This window comes from Equus caballus, chromosome 12, assembly GCF_041296265.1.
Source record: "Equus caballus isolate H_3958 breed thoroughbred chromosome 12, TB-T2T, whole genome shotgun sequence".
Classification (NCBI taxonomy): Eukaryota; Metazoa; Chordata; class Mammalia; order Perissodactyla; family Equidae; genus Equus; species Equus caballus.
Window position 1 is genome coordinate 26,434,614 of NC_091695.1, and position 1,793 is coordinate 26,436,406.

A 1,793-nucleotide genomic window follows, 5' to 3' on the forward strand; every position below is an offset into this window, starting at 1 on the left:
AAGATTGGCAACATATGTTAGGTCATGTGCCAATCCAGAAAAAAAAAAGCTAGATATGCTTGATCAGAAAGCCAAGCTCTTAACCTCCATGGTAAACTATATCTACCTGAAATTTTTCAAATGCATCACGTTCTCTCTGGTGTCTTGGATTTCATACTTGTTATATCCTCTTTACTTAACTATCTTTTATCTCACTAACTTATATTTATTTTTCAGGTTCCAGTTTAGACAGCCCTTCCTCCAGGAAGATTTCTCTGATTCCTCGAGACCGGTTGAGCTTCTCCACTATTTCCTCCCATAATATCCTGTCTTATTGCTATCCAGCACTTTTCATTTTGTCCTGAAATTGTCTGTTTTCTTTTGCCCTTCATAGACTATACATTCTTTGAGGGTAGGGGTATTGTCTTGACTTCCCTTTCCTTTTCTGAAGTGAAAGATATTTCAGTCCAACATCCTTACAGGTTTGCTTTGAACTGTCATTATCTATGAGGCTATGAGTCTACTGAGCTCTCACTCCCACATATGCAGCCACATACCCCAAACCGGACCCAGGTAACAGAGTTTGTCATGGTGGGCTTTGCTGGGGTGCATGAGGCACGTCTCCTCTTCTTTTCGCTCTTCCTCACTATGTACCTGTTCACCTTGGTGGAGAACTTGGCCATCATCTTGGTAGTGGGCTTGGACCACCGGCTACGTAGACCTATGTATTTCTTCCTGACACACTTGTCCTGCCTTGAAATCTTGTACACTTCAGTCACAGTGCCTAAAATGCTGGCTGGTTTAGTTGGGGTGGATGGGGGAAAGAATATCTCATTTGCTGGATGCCTGTCTCAGCTCTTCATTTTCACCTTCCTTGGGGCAACTGAGTGTTTCCTACTGGCTGCCATGGCCTATGACCGCTATGTGGCCATTTGTATGCCTCTCCGATATGGGGCCTTGGTGTCTTGGGGCACCTGCATCCATCTGGCAGCTGCTTGTTGGCTGGTGGGCTTCCTCACACCTGTTTTGCCCATCTACCTTATGTCCCAGCTGACATTTTGTGGTCCCAATATTGTTGACCACTTCTTCTGTGATGCGTCACCCTTGCTAGCCTTGTCTTGCTCAGATGTCACCCTGAAAGAGACCGTAGACTTCCTGGTCTCTCTGGCTGTGCTCCTGGCCTCTTCTACAGTCATTGCTGTGTCCTATGGCAACATTGTCTGGACCCTGCTGCACATCCGCTCAGCTGCAGAGCGCTGGAAGGCCTTCTCCACTTGTGTGGCTCACCTGACTGTTGTGAGCCTCTTCTATGGCACGCTTTTCTTTATGTATGTCCGGACCAAACTGGCCTCCTCTATAAACTTTAACAAAGTGGTGTCTGTCTTCTATTCCATTGTCACGCCAATGCTCAACCCACTCATCTACAGTCTTTGCAACAAGGAGGTGAAGGGCGCTCTGGGCAGAGCCTTTTCTCTCAAGTCTTGGAAAGGTCAGTGAGGAGGCAGGTGGGGACTGAGTTTCCTTGCCTTGGCTCTTTAGAAGGAGAGTGATGAGGACTATGGAATGGAGTGGTAGCCTGGGTAGTCAGGACTCATGGACTAAGTATTAGTTAAAGTAAAACACTAGTCTGCTATAACAAGAGAGACTTAATTACAATGTAGCTAAAGAATGAAGATTTTCTCTTTCCTACAAGAGTTTAAGTTGAGTGCTCCAGGTTGGTGGGTGGCTCTGCTCAAAGGCATTCAAGGATCCAAGTTCCTTCCATCTTGTAGGGTCAACATCCTCTAGGATGTTGGCAAACTAAGGCCTGCAGG

At 46.2% G+C, this 1,793-nt stretch overlaps 1 protein-coding gene across 1 annotated transcript; it reads left to right on the top strand.

Annotated features, from left to right (window-relative positions):
- Positions 1–522: 522 nt before the first annotated feature.
- Positions 523–1,476, top strand: OR6Q1 (olfactory receptor family 6 subfamily Q member 1). The gene has a single exon (XM_001497265.3). The coding sequence runs from the start codon at positions 523–525 to the stop codon at positions 1,474–1,476; it is 954 nt and encodes a 317-aa protein (XP_001497315.3).
- Positions 1,477–1,793: the final 317 nt, after the last annotated feature.

Bases quoted from the DNA above. Each gene is read 5' to 3' on its own strand.
- OR6Q1 (XM_001497265.3), top strand. From the start codon at position 523: ATGCAGCCACATACCCCAAACCGGACCCAGGTAACAGAGTTTGTCATG.